At 46.5% G+C, this 16748-nt stretch overlaps 1 protein-coding gene across 2 annotated transcripts in view; it reads right to left on the bottom strand.

Moving 5' to 3' along the window:
* LOC149302164 (rho guanine nucleotide exchange factor 2-like) overlaps positions 1 to 16748 on the bottom strand; it is a 69886-nt gene that overhangs the window by 42554 nt on the left and 10584 nt on the right. The window contains exons 2-6 of one of the 2 annotated variants that reach the window (XM_089483470.1): positions 10240 to 10568; positions 6273 to 6444; positions 5991 to 6099; positions 5318 to 5357; positions 3658 to 3796 (exon numbers count right to left, since the gene is read on the bottom strand). In XM_089483470.1, coding sequence (XP_089339596.1) covers positions 3658 to 3796; positions 5318 to 5357; positions 5991 to 6099; positions 6273 to 6444; positions 10240 to 10568 — 789 coding nt within the window. Of the gene's footprint in view, positions 1 to 3657; positions 3797 to 5317; positions 5358 to 5990; positions 6100 to 6272; positions 6445 to 10239; positions 10569 to 16748 lie in introns of those variants that run through there. The other variant, XM_089483469.1, reaches the window with a different exon arrangement.

Raw genomic sequence — 16748 nt, 5'->3', positions numbered from 1 at the left:
ACAACGCTCAAGTTCAACTTGAACCCAGAACCCGGCTTTTCCCTGACATTAAAGACTCTCAAAAAGTTACAGAAGCTGACATCGGTGTGGATAAACTAAGAATTTGGAGTGGGAGGAAAAGATCACGGATCGAGTCCTAAGGGGAGTAAAAAAGCCACAGTGATGCTTCCTGTCGCCATTTTGAGAAGGACTGCAGAGGAAAACCGATGTATTTGGGCTCCTCTCCAAGATATTTCATTGTATGATGCTCTGTCCCATTTGGAGAAGGACCAAAGAGGAAAATTGATGCATTTGGGTCCCTTTCCAAAATATCTCCCAATAAGACACTTCCTGTTGCCATTTTGAGAGGACTGCAATGGAAAACAGATGCATTTGGGTCCCTCTCCAAGATATCTTATTATATGACACTTCCTATCACCATTTTGAGAGGGGACCACAATGGGAAATGGATGCGTTTGGGTCCCTGTCCAATATATCTCAATACATAACATTTCCTGTTGCCATTTTGAGAAGGACTGCAGTGCAAAACAAATGTATTTGGGTCCCTCTCTAAGATATCTTATTATATGACACTTCTTATCACCATTTTGAGAAGGACCGCAATGGGAAACAGATGCATTTGGATCCCTCTCCAAAATACCTCATTATGTACATATATTCAAACACAGGTATTCCAAAATCCAAACATACATACATACATATATCCAAAATCTAAAACACTTCTGGTGCCAAGCATTTTGGATAAGGGAGATTCAAGGTTTATTTATTGCTCAGACTGCAGAGAACAATACAGTTCCAGGATGCCTTTGGAAAACCCCAGGACCTGCCTTGTGCCCAAACCTGGCTGCGCATTTCCACCATGCGCTTCTCTCTGTGTCTCGATTCCAGAAACAACAAACATTTGAAACCAGTTAGCAGACTGGCGTTGTCAAAAGAGAATTGCATCCAGCCGGCGGAGAAAAGAGGCCGGGACGCGCATTGCCGATGGCGTATTTCAGATCAGACGCGCCGGAAAAAACATAATAACAAACAAGCGTATCCAAACAGCAGCTGAGATGAGGATGCATTACTGAAAGGCTGCACTTAATCCGGCCTTCAGAAAGCAAAAACAGGGAACGGTGGCAGCTGGTGGTTTCCGTCTCAAGCGGCGCAGGGGCTAAATCCGCTCTGGATTCTAGTACAAACTTTTAAAAGGAGTTCCATACCATGCTGAGCCATATCCCCCAAGCAGGTCCTGTTCAAAATGTAGGCCATTTGAGAACAAAAATGGGAGGCATGCCCCCATAAAAGCTCAAAACACTCATAGAAATGTCAACGCTTGTTCCTTAGTCCTGCTCAAAATGGAGGACATTTTGGAATTCCTCCTGGACAGAAGGTGGAAATGGAGGACATTGACACTGAAATGCATTTGCTTTTATATATTGAGCTTTTATTGGGTCGTTTTTCTTATTGCGGTGCCATCTCTTCCATTTCCATCTTCCGTTCCTGGAGGAAATCCCAAAGGTCCTCCATTTTGAGAAGGACTAAGAAGCATGCATTGATATTTCTATGAGTGTTTCGAGCTTTTGGGGGGGCATCTCTATTTTGCAGTGCTTTGTCCTCCATTATAAGGTTAGGATCTTGGGTCATCCTCCTCGCAAACGTTTGCAGCATCTCTCCAAAGCCTCCTGGATTTAATCATCACAGGATCGGGTTTCTCCCCCTTTTCTGTTTTAGCCCTCGAAAGGCCAGGAGCCACCTGTGCAAACACAGAACTTTTGAACTCGGCACCAGTTTATTATTCGGCCGGCCAGAAAAGACTGGGGAAAAAAGGGATCGCCTGATGCAATCCTCCCGCAAGGCACGCCGCCACGTCTACCCAAATCTGCCAGATGGATGGGCTTTGTCTACTCTTCCAACCCAAATCAGCTGGAGAACTGCTTTAAAACAAATCCACTCCCAATGACAACATTTTCCAACAGGCCCAGGTTTCCTAGAAAGGAAGCGAGTGCGAAATCTCCACCGCCTTCTTCCCAGAGAGGAAAGCGGGCCCAAATGTCGTCCGCTCATAGCCGTGTCCCGTTTTGGGACTTGGGATTTTATCGCACGGGAGGCAAGCAGCCGCATCCCGTGAATGAGCGGCTATTAAATCTGTGAGTATCCTGATTGTTTTCGCACGACGGCGCCACTATCCCAGTATTAACCCGTGAATAAAGCGGCAAAGTTGCACCGTTTTTCCAAACCGAAGCGGCTCTGGGCGAAAGGAAAAGGCCCCGCAGGCGTTGCCGGTAATCTCTGGGTAAACAAAACCTCGTTCAGGAAAAAAGAAAAGGCCTCCGCTTCCTCTGACCTCACTGTCTCAGCAGCTGTGGGTTCGAGATAGCAAGCCCTTAGGAGGAACCAAGAGAGAGAAATAAAGCCAAGGGCAGCACAAGGCTCAAGACCTCAAAGAGGAGAAAGGTGGAGACCATCTCTCCGGGTTTGGAGATGGGTGCCTTAGAAGAAAGCAATGGCAAACACTGGAAACCTTACCAATAAACCTCTAGGATAGAGTCATCATAAGCATGAGACCTGGAGTGATGCGGTGATTTGGGTGCTGGACCCAGATTCGGGGAGATCAGGGTTCAAATCTTCGCCTACACCAAGTTTGCAAAGAAGCCCCATCTTTGATATTTCAGCTCACTTGGGTCCAACTACACACCAAGATCAATACCAACTCAGAGCGCAACTATACAATGCACCTGGACACTACCTTAAGGGCTGTCGACTGATGGGATTTGTAGTCTTGCAAGGCCCTTCGCCTTCTCAGTTGCAATAAATGTAATCATTGTCCTATGTGTTGCAATATAAATCTTGCGTAGAGATGAAGCTGCATATGTGCATTTCATATAATGATTGTGTTTTTAACTATGTCGTAACCCGCCTTGAGCCGTCATCATCGTCATCATCATCATCATCACCATCATCATCATCATCATCTTGAAGAAATCGTGCCAAGCAAACCTCAGGCTAGGGTCACTTTGCAGATTATAAAGCTGTCTGGGAGCTGGACTTTCCTTGTTTGCAATATGAGGAAACAGCACCATCTCCTGAATATTTGCATCACTTTCTTTCCACTCGACAATGGTTTTTTTAAAAACAAGATTTCAGCCAATTCAGGGCCAAGGAGAAAGGAAAACCTCATTTGACCCGTGGGCAAATGGGTCGCTGGAGGGTTTTTAAAAGAAAATGCTCCAACGATTATTGTATTCTCCTGGCAAAACTCTTCCCCAGGGGCAACATTTTATTTGCACCCTCGAATGTTAACTCTGAGATGTAATGGAACGGTATCTAGCCACCTCTTCTCTTCCTTTCCTTATTGAAAGACTGGTAGTGCATGAGTGAAATACCGCTTTTCATCGAATCACAGACTCTTAGAAGCTGGAAGGGATTCCCGAGGGCCATCCAATCCAACCCCTTGCCATGCAGGAACACAGAACTACAGCATTGCTGAAAGATGCTGCCATACAGGAACACAGAACTACAGCATCCCATCCAATCTGCACTTAAAGACCTCTAAGGGCTTGCTATAGTTTGGCAAAGGCCTTTGAATCCCCAGCAAATATAAATCAGATATAGCAACACATGCCAACCAAGTTTGCACCCAAATGCCCCTGCTGCACTAAGTTCGGGTCCTACCTTGGACTTGCCGGTCATCTTTTTCAAGAAGCTGAGGGTGCGTCCCAAGGGGGTCCCCCCGTCCCTCTGGGGGTCCGCCGGGTCCTCGGCTTCCTCGGCCGTGATGGTGTCCAGACAGCCGTAGCTCCCAGGGTTGAAGCTGCAACAAGCATCGGAGGAGAAAGGAGAGGAGAGTGAGAATGGAGGAAGAGAAGGGTGGAGAGGGGGAAAGGAAGGAAGAAAGAAAGAGAAGCGCCCAAGCACACAGAGACACAGGGACCGGAGCTACACAATCCTCCTTTTTGTTGTCATTGTCTCTAGGCCGGGAAACAAGGGCCCCGTGACCTCAGTGCCCAGCTGCAGAGATGCGGCATAGAAGCATCTCTGTTTGTTTAAGCCCTGCGAGCGGTTAAGAGAGGGAGCTGGCAGCATGGAGCGATGCATCTACACGGTAGGAATGATGCAGTTTGATGCCACTTTCGGAGCTATGGAATCCTGGGATCTGTAGTTTTGCAAGACCTTTCACCTCCCGCGGCCAAAGTGGCACCTTCAGGTTATAGGTATAATAAGGTGTACATGGTCTTGTCTACACTATTAAAATACTCCTAATTCAATTTGAATGAATGCAACCCAGCCGCATGTGATTTGGAGGAATTTGGGCTTTTTTTTTGTGCCAAGGGCAAAAAGCGGCACAAAAGGGGTTTGCACATTTTTACCTCTCTCTCTCCTGCTGAAAAGGGATTTGCAGTTTTTAACAGAGTATCTGCAAGGATGCATATTATCGAATATTGTGGCCAACCATCCGCTTTGCATGGATTTGGGTGGCTGTGCATTTAGCAAACAGATGCAAATTTGCCCAGGAAAGTGAAGACAACTAAGCATCGATGCGGACGCACAAAAATCCACAGCCATCCGCATAATACATTTATGCATAGATTAGCCTGATGAAACGTAAATGGATTCCATGTTTAGACTAACGTATCTCACTATGTATAAGCAAATATTCCAAAATCCAAGGAAGGTGGATCCGAAATCCAACGCACTTCTGGTGCCAAGGATTTTGGATAATAAGGGAGGCGCAATCGATATCTTTAACAACAAGCGAAGAGTTCGAAAAGAGCAGCAACGATGGGAAGACCAAGAAACCAAGACAGGATGGCCTCTGAAAGAAGGCAGACCACGAAAGAGCAAAAATTCCTCCATCGTCGCATCCACCAGCCGGCTCCGTAATGAAGACGGAAATCCGAACTGGCAGGGCAGCCATGGGGAAGAACGGCGGCTTTGCAGAATAAGTGGAAAGAGAAAAAGAGACTAATCCAGATTCAGGAGGAGGAGAGAGACAGAGTTGTGTGCATGGGAAACATTGGGTCTTTGGGGCAACCCCTGACCTCCCTTAGTTTGGTTTGCTTTTCTACGACTCTTCTGGGTCACCAGGCCTTGGAAAGAAGTGCACCGCTATGGAAAACACATGCGCACAAACGCTGACATCTTCCATATCCAAAATTTGTACAAATTGCCCATCTCTGCTCTATTCCAAGTTGGTTCTCCTGTTTCAAATCCCACTTTCTTGGGCTTTCCCCACCTCAATCCATAGGGATTATTATTATTATTATTATTATTATTATTATTATTATTATTATTATTATTTAAACACCCTAAAAATGCAAAAATCAGGACTTACCCGTTGGCTAGACTCACACCATCAGCAAAAGGGGAAATTGCTGGAAAGAGAAGAAAACACTTGTTTGTATTTATATTTTCCATGCATCTGCCTTCTTCTGCCTTCTAAAGTTCTTTGCCACAGACATGTGTTATTCCCGGCTGCATCCGCACTGCAGAAATGATTCAGTTTTATACCACTTTCACTGCCCTGGCTCCATCCTACGGAGTCTTAGGATTTGTAGTTCATGGCAAACTTCAGAGCTCTCTGAAAGGGAAGGCTAAATGTCTCCCAAAACTGCAAATCTGATGGAGCCGCGGCAGTCAAAGTGGTGTCAAACTGGACCAGGGTTTCTCAAGCGCTGGCCTTCCAGGTGTTTTGGAGTTCAGGTCCCAGAATGCCAGACCGCCGGTCAAGATGGCTAAGGATTCTGGGAGCTGAAGTCAAAAACATCTGGAAAAATCAGAGCTTGGGTATCAACTGGATTATTTCTGCAGATTGTAGGCTGGAAGGAAGAGAAAGAGGGGAGCTGAATGGTTGAATAGACATATAAATTATGGAATTTTGTAATGTAAATAAAGACAAAAAAACCTTAATCCTATAGCAAGAGCACTGCAAATCCTATCCATCTGAATGTTGAGCATGGGAAGCACAGTAAGGAAGATCACTCCAAAACTTGCCCAAATCTACTTACCATCTGCGTCTGGATAGCTGTCAATGCCGCTCATGGAAACAGATTTGGACAGAGAGCTGCCGGCCGAGTTTGGGGACGCCCGATACATTTGCATCCTCTTTGCATGTTCCTGAAGACGAGACCAAAGCATTAATGCCAGAGTGCTCCAGTGCGGCAAAAAGCCCCAAATCCCAGGATTGCAAAGGATGGAGCCATGGCAGTTAAAGCCGCGCCAAAACGCATTATTTCAACAGTGCAGCCCAAAGTCAGATCCAACAAAAAGAATCCGACATATATACATACCTGGGACAATTCCTGATCCTCGTCCTCCTCATCCTGAGAGAGCAAGGACTCCAATTCATCGTTGCTCCGGATGATGGGGGTCCGGCGAGGGTCCCTTCTGCCTTGGGGATGCCTGTCCAGTTGTTCCATGGAGGAGTCCACCTCATCCGGGGCCAGGCCTTTCAAACTCAGGCTGGAAAGGAAGCCAACCAACAGGTCAGGCATGGCAAACCCTCCTCTCTGATACATTGTTTTGTGTGTCCCCTGAAACCTGGACTGTGCAACCATCCATCCCCATATATACAATATTACCCTCCTGCAACCCGCCGGCTCAAGCTTACTCATTGCAAAGGAGAAAACAAAAAGATGCACAATCGTTTTAAAAAAGCATTCCACACCCGGCTGATAACCTTGCAACACACCTGTGCCAACTAAGCAAACGCCACTTCGGCCACCCTTTTGACCCACTGGACATTTGCCACCTTGAGAAATGCAGTCAGCCTTCCTTTCGTGGATTTGATTCATATGTTCCCTCTAGGAATCTCTGAGGTCCTTCAGCGCAACTCTGCTAGAATTTGATCATAGAGTTGCACTGGGACCCTGTGCGAATTTGGAGAGCCCAGAATAATAACGGCGCAAGAGCGAGGAGGAAGCCAAGTAAATCCATGGTGCTCCCTGGATATTTTTGGCGACTGGCCGCAACCAGTTAATAAACGCTTGCAAATTTTAGCCAGACTCTGGTCCTAGAAGCTAAGCAAGGCATTAGCAGCAATGCGGAGTCCAGCGAAACGGAAGACCTCGCACCCTTGTCTCGCCTAGGAAAAGTGGAAACTGGGAGCCAGGCAGTCCTATAATCTGCTTCGCATTTCTGCTTGCAACCACAACACAAACTTAGCTCCGCGTCGCCATTTCATGCGAACACCAACCATCCTCCCCACGAGAAGAGGAAGTTCATTCTCCCCGAAATCATCGGACCAAAGAGGTCCAACAAAATGGGGTTTGTTCCTTCTTGCCCCACATTGCAACCCACCAGCAAAATGGACAGAGATGGGACTTGGAGGTAAAACTACTCACCGGACCCGGTTAAAGACAACATCCATCACAAAAGGACCCCAGATCTACCCAGGTTTTTCTGTCTGGTTCCTAAAGACACACTTCCCTCACAGAGAGACCCAAATACCATTTGGAGAAGTGAGTAAAGCATTTTGGCTTTTGGCATTTCCAAGTGTGACGAGAAGAAGGGGAAACCCCAAGGATTGGTTTCAATATAATACAGGTTGAGTCTCCCTTATCCAAAATGAAGTCTTCTGGGTTGTTTCCCTAGATTTTGGAATATTTGCATCTCCGTCGCGAGATATCTTGGCGACGGGCGCCAAGTCGAAAGACAAAACTCATATACCTTCCATATAGACCTTATACATATAGTCTGATGGTCATTTTATAGACCATATTTTAAACAATTTGTGCATGAAACAATAGCTTGCAGACGCAGAACTGTCAGAAAGCAAAGGTGCCACTGTCTCAGCCATACTGAACCTGTACCTCACTGTTCTTTTTGCTGTACAGTGTTATCACATGAGCATTGGACTATGAGATCAGGATTATCCTGCTCAACAACCATGAATTGATACAAGATATTGGTATATTGATATACCAATATACCAAAAATTCAGCTATATTGAGAGATCCCTTTGCCAACAGCAGATGGCACTCGAAGACTCAGTTGGCAGGAAAACTCTCCACTGTTTACACTTTGCTTGGATTGTTTAAGGCTCTGCCTAATAGTTTCAACAGGGAAAGCAGAGTCGGGATGCTGTAGTGGTTTGGATGTTCGACTATGACTCTGAGGACCAGGGTTCCAATCCTGGCTCGGCCACAGAAACCGACCTTGGGCAAGTCAATGGCAAATCGCTTTTGAATAAATTGTGCCAAGAAAACCCTGTGACAGCTTTGCACAGAGGTAGTTTTGGACAGTTCTTTCCCCTGAAATAGAGCCTCCAGCACCTGGGATTCTTTAGCAGTCTCCCATGCAGGGACTAACCAAGCCTAACCCTGCTTAGCCTCCAGGATCAATTTATACAGTGTTCGATTTCACAGGAGATCGGGAGCTAATCCCATGAACATCTTGAAAAATCACATTAATAATTTCCGGATGCCGTCCCACAAAACCCGCCATTTAAAGCAATCACAAAGAAGCATCAACACACATGTTTTCGCTTCTGGATTTCAGTGACAACGCATTTCCGACATCGATTTATTCACGCAATTGCGTGCGATAACCATTTGCACAATGGCTTGCCATTTCCACTTCATTCGCAGGATGGTTTCAATGTGCTTTAATTTTTCTTTAATGCCAAAACCAGACCCAGTGTGATAAACTCCATAGGGACCTCTTAGCCAAGGAATCCTTGGAAGTGCTTTTGCCCCTCCAGCACCTTTGCCGGTCTCCCCTCAAAGTCCTAACCAGGGCTGATCCTGCTTAGCTTCCAAGATCAGCCAAGATTTGCTGCCTTTAGGGTATTTCGGTCCTCCGGAAACCCTAACATGGACACATCGTGTTTACATTGAGCAAGAATACAAGAACAGAATACATTCAGCCTGACTTGCACCCACCCAAAATGTGTCTGAATCACATTTTCCTGAGTGAGGTCAGTCCTTGGCTTGGAATGACCATCTGGCATGGTTTGGGACCCAAGGGTCAAGCCCCAGCACCGCCCCAGCCATAAAGGTCCTCTCTCCAAACTTGTCAAGGGCTCCATTTCGCTTTCTTGACCACTCACGAAGAAACACACAGCATTTCAGCCCCTGTTTTATTCAGCCTCCCCCCCCCCCACGGCCGGCTGCAATAAATTGGCAACCTAGGAGCTGAGGCGGTCGTCCAGCCAACGCCAATAAATCATGGGAGGGATGTTTTCCAGGGCAGGGTTGCTGAGAGAGAGAGATAAAGCAGGGACAAAAGCACCGAGGGATGACGGGAAAAGGAGGAGAGGGGCAGCGAAAGTCTGCAAAAAGCAACCCTTTCTCCTCTGCCAACCTCACCCTGGGCAGAAATCCATGAATCTGTTGGTAGTGATACTCTAGAAAAGGCCAAACCATTGCACAGAGATACTCTAAGGTGGTCAGTTTTCTCGGCCACAGCATGTGTCCAAGGGATGGTCCTTGGTGATTTGTTACTAAGCACGGTGCATTAGCTTTGTTTGCATCCATTGCTCCATTGTGTCCTATTCTCTGGAGCAGCAGAAAACAAGCTCGCCCCATCCTCAGTATGGCATCCCTTCAAATATTTAAACAGGGCTGTCATCATGCCACCTCTTAACCTTCTCTTCTCCAGGCTAAACATCCCCAGCTCCATATGTCTCTCCTCACGGGGCTTTATGATTTCCAGACCTTCCACCATTTTGGTCATCCTCCTCTGGACACAGTTCCAGCTTCTCAACATTCTTCTTGAATTGCGGTGAACGGAACTGGACACAATATTATTCCAGGTCAGATCTGACCAAAGCAGAATGGAATGGCTATCATTTCCATCGATCTAGACATTACACTCCTATCGATGCAGCCTAGAATCGCATTGGCTTTTCCAAGCTGCTGCATCACACTGCTGGCTCATGTCTTAGCTTGCAACCTACTAAGACCCCTAGATCCTTTCCCAACATAATGCTTTCAAGGATAATAGTCCATCCTAAACTTGTGCATTTCGTTTGTCATTCATTTCCCACAGTAGCTGACTTGTTGACATCTACTCCATTGACCGATGTATTATTGCTGTCGTTGTTGTGTGCCTTCAAGTCATTTCCAACTTATGGTGACCATCAGGAAACCCTATCAATGGGTTTGCTTGGGAAGATTTGTTCATATGTCCTGCCTCCCCTGAGGCTGAGAGAGTGTGACTTGTGTGGGTTTCATGGTCGAGCCAGGAATCGAATCCTGGTCTCCAGACCCATAAATCAATACTCAAACCCCTATGCCACCCACTACTATTATTTACCTTCGCTGGTCAAAATCCGGATTGTCGTCCAGGACTTTCCCCGGTTCCCAGCTGTGCCTCCGGAAGGAATCGTAGACGTGCGCTGAACTTCGGAGGGCGCCTGACCGGCGCATGTGAACCTCCGGGAATCGAGGGCCATCCTCCACGTCCTCCATTTCGGGGGCTTCCCAGTCTCCTCCGGGGGCCAAGCATGGCTCCACGGCGGAGAGGCTGCGCTGTTTCTGGACCCGTGGTGAAGATGGAGGGGTGCGCTCAACGGAGATCCCTAAAAGCTCAGAGGCAGCGCCGTTCATGCTGGGGGGAGCTTCGGGGTCCGAAAGGAAGACCGGCTGCAGGGAAAGAGCAGAGAAACCATCTTAAAAAGCTAATACTAGAAACTAGGAGTGGTGCCGGCCTTCATTTGCAAGTTGTTTTACCCAAGGAAGTGGTCTACCATCCTATAGCAAAGAAACCAAAGGCAAATATTAAACTCTTTTGCGAAGTGTCCTTGTGGTTTGCGCCATCGCTTCTGGCACTTGAGCCGGCAATGAGAAGGGAACAGGGTTGCAAAGAGAGAGAGAAATGAAAAGAGGAGGGGGGGGTCTTACTTTAAGGGCTGCCTCTCTGACTTTTCCCATTAAGTTACTTATTAAACTTTGGATGGGTTTCATCCAAAGCAGGGTCCATCTCCTGCCACAAGACGCCCGGCTGTCTGCGCCAAAGGGCCACAAAGCAAAGAGACCCCTTTCCTGTTTGGAGAGCATTAAAGCATGGCCATTGAGATGGCACCTGGAGATAGATCGGCAAATGCAATGGAGAAAAGAGGGAGAAGTCCACATTCAGGTCAAGGCAACCTCCAAGAGCTGGCACAAGTTGCTTTTACCAAAGTAAAATGGTGTCCCTAGTATAAAATGGCAAAAACCAGTTTGTACATACATACATATATATATATATATATATATACACACACACACACACACACATACAGTACATATTCCAAATATATAGGGAACAGTCAGCCTTCCATATCCATGGATTCAACCAGCCATAGCTTGAAAATATTCCATATATATATATATATATATATATATATATATGAGAGAGATATTTTCAAGCGGTGGCTGGTTGAATCCATGGATATGGAGAGCTGACTGTATCCTTCTGGTTCAGCTGCCAAAGAGACACCTGAACCTTTGATATTTCAGGATGAAGCCTTTGCCTTCCGCCAAAGAGTCGTCTCTGCTCACCTGCTCCACTTCCTCCCACTGGCTCCCACAGCGTCCCAGTAAATGCCCCCAGTATGCTTCCAGCCTTCCCAGGGATGGCTGAAGATAGCAAAGGAAACGCGGTGACTTCAGCTCCTTTCCTGTTTTGACTGTCCTGCCCTCCCCAAAAAAGCCCTGCCTCCAGTCAGCTGGTCCTTTCCTCCTCCATCCTTTATCTCCTGCAACATCAGCATTCAGACCTTCAGAAGAAGGTCAGAGGAAGCCAACTTTCCAGAAACAGAGGCTGAGAGAGAGAGAGAGCAAATGCATCCCTTTGGAGCAAGGTTGCCAACTGCAAGTCCTTCCAAGCCCTGGCATTTCCGGGCCAAAACAGGGACGATGGACCATCAAGATGCCATTAAGCATCATGTGTGAAGTTCTCCTAAGCTTTGGTCCTCCAGAAGTTTTGGACTCCAGCTCCCACAATTCCTGACCGCTGGCCAACTTGGCTGGGGATTTTGGGAGCTGAAGTCCAAAACACCTGGAGGACCAAAGTTCGGGAGTCACTATATGGTTTCCAGGCTTTGATTCTCCAGATGTTTCGGGGTTCAGCGCCCAGAATTCCTGGCTGTTGGCCAAGCTGTTTGGGGCTTCTGGGAGATGGAGTCCAAAACACCTGGAAGACCAATGTTTGGGAATGGCTGATAGTGATACCTTTATTGGACCAACCAAAATGCACAATCTACACATTGCAAGCTTCCCTGAAGTCTCTTGGGAATGGAGAAAATGGCATTTTGCAATCTTAATTCCCCCCAAAATGTAAGGATGAAGTCTGTGGTCAGACCCAGGGAAGGCAGGGAAGGGAAAGAGCAACGCTTCCAAAGAGTCCAGGGAGGAAACGCTTCTATGGGAACCGCAGGAAAGTGTACATAACACAACAGGGCCGGGCCGCCCAGCAAGGAAGGAAAAGTGGCCAAAGGTGAGGAGGATCATTGGCTGCAACCAGCCGCCCGCCTTTCCCACTGATAAAAACCTGCCGGGCGGAGATGAGTTCGAGAGGCAAGGGCATGAACCATCATGTGGGTCATGCACATGATGGTTCATGCACACTCCTTCCTTCATGTTGTGTGCCTCCATGTCATGTCTGGCTTATGGTGACCCTCCCTATGGTGAACCCATCCTAAGGTTTTCTGGGCAAGATTTGTTCAGAGGAGGGATTGCCATGGCCAACCTCTGAGGCTGAGAGTGTGTGACTTCTTGCCCAAGTAGGTTTGCAGGGCCAAGCGGGGTTCGAACCCTGGTCTTTCCAGAGTCCTGGTCCAATGCTCAAACCATTACACTGTGCCAAGTTGGTTCTCCCCACACTCTTACAAAAGGATATCTATGGATGGATGGATGGATGGATGGACGGACGGACGGACGGACGGACAGACGGACGGTAGACAGATGGATGGATGGATAGATAGACAGATGGATAGACGGATGGATGGATGGATAGACAGACAGACAGACAGACAGACAGACGATAGATGGATGGATAGATAGATAGATAGATAGATAGATAGATAGATAGATAGATAGAGGATGGGTCTCCCTTATCCAAAATGCTTGGGACCAGAAGTTTGGAATCTGGATTTTTGGGATATGTAGTTTTGGGTTTAGGATTAGTTTTGAATTCTGGATTTTGGGGGGGGCTTGGGCCTATTTGCATCAACCTCATGAGATCCCTTGGAGACGGGAGCCAAGTTTCAATGCACATTCACACATCGCCCAAAGGTTGTTTAATACAAAATATTTGTAATCCTTTGGTGCCGGAAGCAAAGTCTGTGTACTACGCTGAACTGGCGGAGACTTTGCTTTCGGCCACAAAATCATTTGGGAAATATTGTGCTGAAAATGACCTTTGGGCTTTGTGTACAGAAGGTGCATCGGAAACAGACATGAATGTGATGTTTAGATGTGGGTCCCGTGCCCAAGAAGTCTCATGATGCAGATGCAAATATCCCAAATCCCAAACCTTTCTGGTCCCAAGCGTTTCGGAGGAGGGAGATGCAACCTGTAAAGCGATCACAAAATTTAACAAGGAGAGTGCCGCATACACAACAAACGCACACAGAAGACTGTTCCAAGGGAAACTCATGACGCACAGTCATGCCTTTTGGCATTTCTATCATTCCTTTGCCATAGCCAAAAGGGGCAAAAAGGATAGGGCACCAGCCCTGGTTAGTCCTTGGATGGGAGACTGCATCTGCACTGCAGAATGAATGCCTTTTGATACCACTTTAATTGCCACGGCTCCATGCTATGGGATCCTGGGATCTGTAGTTTTGTGAGCTATTGGGCCTTTTTCTCTTGGCTGCGTCAATCACTCAGTGCTTTGAAATCCTGGGATTTGCAGTTTTGCAAGGTATTTTCTGTCTGAGAGCCCTGATGCCGCGACAAACTACACATCCCAGGATTCCATAGAATTCATGGCGGTTAAAGCGGTGTCAAACTGTGTTAATCCCGCAGTGCAGATGCAGCCTAGGAAAGCCCTACGAAATGGCTGGGGGTCTCCAAAAAGTCGGGCAAACGCCTAGATTCGCACACATGTCACAATAAGGAAAGGGAAAAAGGGGAAATGCGCCAGGCAGGATCTGAAAAAGTACATAATATAAAACTCTCACTTGCAAAGAAAAAAGGAATGTAAATACTCTCGAAATCCAGAGTAGTTGGTACGGAAAGGAGCATTAAAGGGTGCCGCCTGGAATTTGGGAGGATTTCATGTTCTGATAAGAAGGAACTGAGAAATTTGGAAGGCGTTTGTCCAACTAACCGGCCCCCAAACTCTGCCTGTATTTGTTCTTATTCTTATTTATCTCATTTATTCCAAGAGAGAGTCAATGGAAATGTATGTGCGTGGGCATTGGCTCGCTTACTTGAGTCGTTTGTTGTTGTTGTCACTTTGAGCAACCTTAAGGCAAACCTGAAGCTGAGAGAGTGTGACTCGCCCAGTCGGTTTACATGGCTGGACTGGGATTCAAACTCTCGTCTCCTGAGTCGGAATCCAAGGATCAAACCACTGTGCCATGCTGTCTCCAAATACAGAGTGCATAACATTAATAAAGTCCGTATTAATTAAAAGTATTGTTTAGGACCGGTGCCAATATTTTGTTTCATTTCGTCTTATTATTACTGAAGACCTGAAGCTGTTTTATACACAGAGGTTGCATCCACACTGCAGGAACAATCCGGTTCGACGCCGCTTTAAGTGCCTTGGATCAAGGGTAGGGGATTCTGGGAACTGTAGTTGCAAAGTCCTGGATGTAACTGTAGTTGCAACGTTGGCGTCAAAACCAACTACAACTCCCAAAATCACACAGCATTGAAGGGCAGCTGAAGCAGTGTCAAACCAGATTATTCTTCCAGTGCGGATGCTAGATCTCTGGTCCATTTTGCATGCAAAGCAACCACTTTGCCGCCAATCTATTTCTATGGCACAAATGCACCCGTAATAGAACAAATTTCGAAGTGGAATCATGGGGAAAAACCAGATTAACGGATCTCCAAATGTTCTGGGTTACATGAAACGTTCTAGGTTACACACAATGCTCTAGGTTACACAGAACATTCTGGGTTACACATAATGCTCTACGTTACACAGTGTTCTAGGTCACACAATGTTCTAGGTTGCACATAATGCTTCAGCAGGTACATATTAATATGAAAAATAGCTATACTGAGAAAAGAAGGCAGACAGGAGAGATTCCCTCGATAGCTAGGCTCAGTTTTTGGAAGGGCAGGTTCCAAAGAAAATTAATAAATATTATATTATAATTATATAAATAAATAAATAAATGCAACCAATCACATAAAATCATTCTTCCGGGGGAAAAGCAAACGTCTGACCGTTGCAAAGAGGAGACATTGTTCCTACGAGAGTCCATTATATTAAATAACGTAATGTATTATACTATATAGACTGCAAATATTGCCTCCGGGGTTTTTTAATCCCTCTGTCTGTCTTCCTTGGCACAAAGAGCAACCCATGTCTCCTCCCTCGTGATTATTTCTTTCTAGCCTCGAAAAAGAAATGCAAAACACCCGACAGAGAGAAAAAATAGCATGATTTAATATGTGCGGAACAACACCCCACAAGTCAACACCGCTAAGCAAAGGCCGGAAAAGTACCACAACATGTCCAAAACCCCACAAAACCCAAATGTGTGATGCAAGCTTTTGAAGCTACACTGGCTTCTTCATCGGCCAAAGGAGATCTATGCACAAAATGCACAACGTTGGAAGAAACGTGGAAGAAACGGCTCCGGGGACCAGGGTTCGAATCCCAACTCGGCCATGGAAACTCATTGGGTAACCTTGGGCAAGTCACGCTCTCTCAGCCCCAGGAAACCCCATAATAAGATGGCCTTAAGGTTGCCCTAAGTTGGAAACAACTTGAAGGCACACAGCAGCATTGAGCATTGGATGAAACCCTAGAAGATCAGGGTTCGAATCCTGGCTCAGCCATGGAGACCCATTGGGTAACACTCTCTCAGCCTCAAAATCTGGATCGTTCCCAGAAAACCCTTAAGGTCCCCATAAACAAAAACATGGAAGACACACAACAACAAGAACACAAACACAAACACAAACACTGCTCAACCCACCACTGAAGCAATGCGCAGTGGGTTAAAACAATATGTTTGAAAACATTAAACACATAATTGTTAAAAAAGACCAAGGAAATAACAACCACAGATATTTAAAAACAACAACACAAGTCCATCGAACCAAATTATTAACAACGAGGCAACGAAAAGAGTAACACACAAAGTGTTGCCAAACACAAAGTGTTTGCAAAAAGAGAGGAAAGAGAATCTGCAAAGTTTGTAACACTTTGTGTTGCCTTTTTTGTTGTTGTTGATATTTGGTTCAATGGCACAACCAACCACAAGGAGCAACCACTGCAAGGACTGGGGTTGTGGCTGTTGTGGTTGTTGTGTGCGCTTTGTGTCAGACTGATGCCAACCTCAAGGCAAACCAAAGGCTTTCTTGGGCAGTTTTCTGCAAAAGAGGCTGAGAGAGTGTGACTCCAGGAGTCCTAGCCCAACCCTGAAACCACACAACACCACACCGGCCACACACTTACAAACCCAAGCCTCGCCCCAAACCCAGGGACCTCTGAGCATACACAGAGTGTCTTGCCCTGCAAACCCAGCCCAGCATCCCATTGCAAGCCCAGTTCCCAGCAGGTTACAAGGGGAGACCCCAGTAAGCCAAACTGGGAGCCATTTGGAGTCCAGGTCTGCCCCAATCTCTCCAAAAGCAAGCCAGAAAAATCCCTTC

The sequence above is a fragment of the Sceloporus occidentalis genome, unplaced genomic scaffold (assembly GCF_023333645.1).
Source record: "Sceloporus occidentalis isolate IW3139 unplaced genomic scaffold, rSceOcc1.0.p SCAF_20, whole genome shotgun sequence".
Classification (NCBI taxonomy): Eukaryota; Metazoa; Chordata; class Lepidosauria; order Squamata; family Phrynosomatidae; genus Sceloporus; species Sceloporus occidentalis.
Note: the sequence above shows the minus strand (reverse complement) of the source record. Positions and strands in the feature narration are given on the sequence as shown.